Source organism: Myxine glutinosa, chromosome 10 (assembly GCF_964187855.1).
Source record: "Myxine glutinosa chromosome 10, kmMyxGlut1.1, whole genome shotgun sequence".
Lineage (NCBI taxonomy): Eukaryota > Metazoa > Chordata > Myxini > Myxiniformes > Myxinidae > Myxine > Myxine glutinosa.
The window spans coordinates 51,305,731-51,308,230 of NC_136270.1; the positions used below are offsets into that span (position 1 = coordinate 51,305,731).

The 2,500-nt window shown below is 33.2% G+C and overlaps 1 protein-coding gene across 1 annotated transcript in view; it reads right to left on the reverse strand.

The window, feature by feature from the left end:
- Positions 1 to 2,500, reverse strand: part of LOC137434532 (homeobox protein Hox-B8-like) — a 4,155-nt gene that overhangs the window by 478 nt on the left and 1,177 nt on the right. Inside the window, exon 2 of the mRNA XM_068127646.2 lies at positions 1 to 1,083. This exon is cut by the window's left edge and continues 478 nt beyond it. Within this exon, the coding sequence (XP_067983747.1) occupies positions 785 to 1,083 (299 nt within the window). The 3' untranslated portion in view covers positions 1 to 784. The remainder of the gene's footprint in view (positions 1,084 to 2,500) is intronic.

The window sequence follows — 2,500 nt, forward strand, 5'->3', positions numbered from 1 at the left end:
CTCCTCCGCAACCACCGCCAACCCACAAACCCCTCTTTGTTCTTCCTTGTGACTCCTCAATCTGTGCTTATAGCGAAAATATGAGTAAACGGTGTTGTGTGGTGCGCATGCGTGTATGTGGAGTCATGAACCACACAAGTACTTTTTTTGCAGAGAAGCAATGGAGCAGTAGCCTATGACTATGTATATATGTAGGGGCCTATATATAATTCATCTTTCACCATATCTTACAAATACGCAATGGTGCACACATAATACACGGTTAAATTCATCTTTATATTAGATTATATGCGGTACATTAACGCTTCTGAACACTGTATAACAATCCACGTCGATCGATGTACGACTGCGCACAAGACTAACATCATTGACGACAACACAGCATGGGCATGCACCGATGCTTCATATTACGAACACACGCACAATATTCAATAGGTAGCTCATGTTGTTGCACAGTTTTTGACGACGTCGAAACAGCTCTAACGGGGAAGGTCTCAGATCACGGTCTCCCTGATGTGCCCTCCAATCATGGCGATACACCAGCGCGCGCGGTCACCATCGATACCTCGTCCTGGTCCTCCTGAAAGTCCATCGGGAATCGCATCACTTCCGGTGAAAGGTGCCATGACGACGGCTTATAATTAGTATATTCACGAACCGAAACATCAAGTCATTTTGCAGGACATGTTGGCACGCGATACCTTGCGTTGGAAGCCATTTAATTACTTTCGCTTTAAAAGTGGCAACTTGGGTGAAAAAGAATGACATTTTGTGTCGAGTTTATTCACTTCTCCTCCTTTGTAGGTCTCTCAGACTCGGTGCTCTCCACTGAATCTTCACTCCTCTTTTGCTCCTCTTCGTCCTCCTTCCGAGCTGGAAATTTGTCCTTGTTGTTTTCCTTTTTCCACTTCATCCGACGGTTCTGGAACCAAATCTTTACCTGGCGTTCCGTGAGGCCCAACGCGTGTGACACCTCAATGCGTCTCTTGCGCGTCAGGTATGGGTTGAAGAGGAACTCCTTCTCGAGCTCGAGGGTCTGGAAGCGGCTGTACGTCTGCCTGCCTCGTCGTCTGCCTGGGCCCACTGCAAACAACACACCGTGTTTTGAACACCTCGATGACCCGGAACTTTGTGCCACACACAGTCACACGACGACGGCAAACTAGGCCCAAAAACTCTGTTTGAAGATTGTTTCCAATACAATTAATGCATAAAACTATTTGAAATATATATATATATATGTATATTTTACTTAGTTGTTAAACACCCATTTTAACAGAACAACTATACTTGCGTTTATTGTCTGTACATTAACATTAGGTGACAGATTTATTGATGTATTTCCATGCATGAGCACTAAATATACATCAATACCAACTCTACCTTGATACCTTTATAAGATAACGTCTGAGATAATGAGTAGGAAACACTAATACATGAGGAATTCAAGTTTCAACAGCTAATATCATATATATATTTCCATACATACATATATTTCTATACATTCATATATTTCTATACATTCATATATTTCTATACATACATCCATACATTTACATACAAACATATATATATTTATTTATTTATATACAAACATATATATGAATGATCGTTTTAAGGCCATTTTCAAAGTTAAATACGGTTAAAATATATATATATATGTTTGTATATAAATATATATATATATATATATGTTTGTATATATATATATATATATATATATATATATATATATATATATATATATATATATATATATATATATATATATATATATATATATATATATATATATGTTTGTATATAAATATATATATATATGTTTGTATTTAAATGTATGTATTGAAATATATGTATTGAAATATATGTATGTATGTGTATATATATATATATATATATGTATGTATATATATATATATATATATATATATATATATATATATATATTCAAATACATAATATAGATATACTGTATAATCATAATATATACAATATATATACAATATATATATATATATATATATATATATATATATATATATATATATATATATACATACATATATATATATATATATATATATATATATATATATATATATATATATATATATATATATATATATATATATATATATATATATATATATATATTCGCTGATGATTATTTGCTTTGCTCACATATTCGCTGATCCTTTTATTCTAATGCAGCGGTAAGTATATATATATATATATGTCCTTTATTGCTGATGCTTATTATTTAAGTGAAATCATTCAGTCCTGACTACCTCAAGGACTTGTCGATACTGTTTTTGCATCGAATTATATTCTTATCATGCAGGTTTATTGCATAAATACTGTGCTATAACATAGAGGTGAACTCATCTATCGTCAGCACGTACATGCAGTAGGTATTGGAGAGTGTAGCAGGTATGCAACATTGTGTTAATGTATGATGCGTATAAATGACGACCCAACAATGCTACACACACCAACTGAA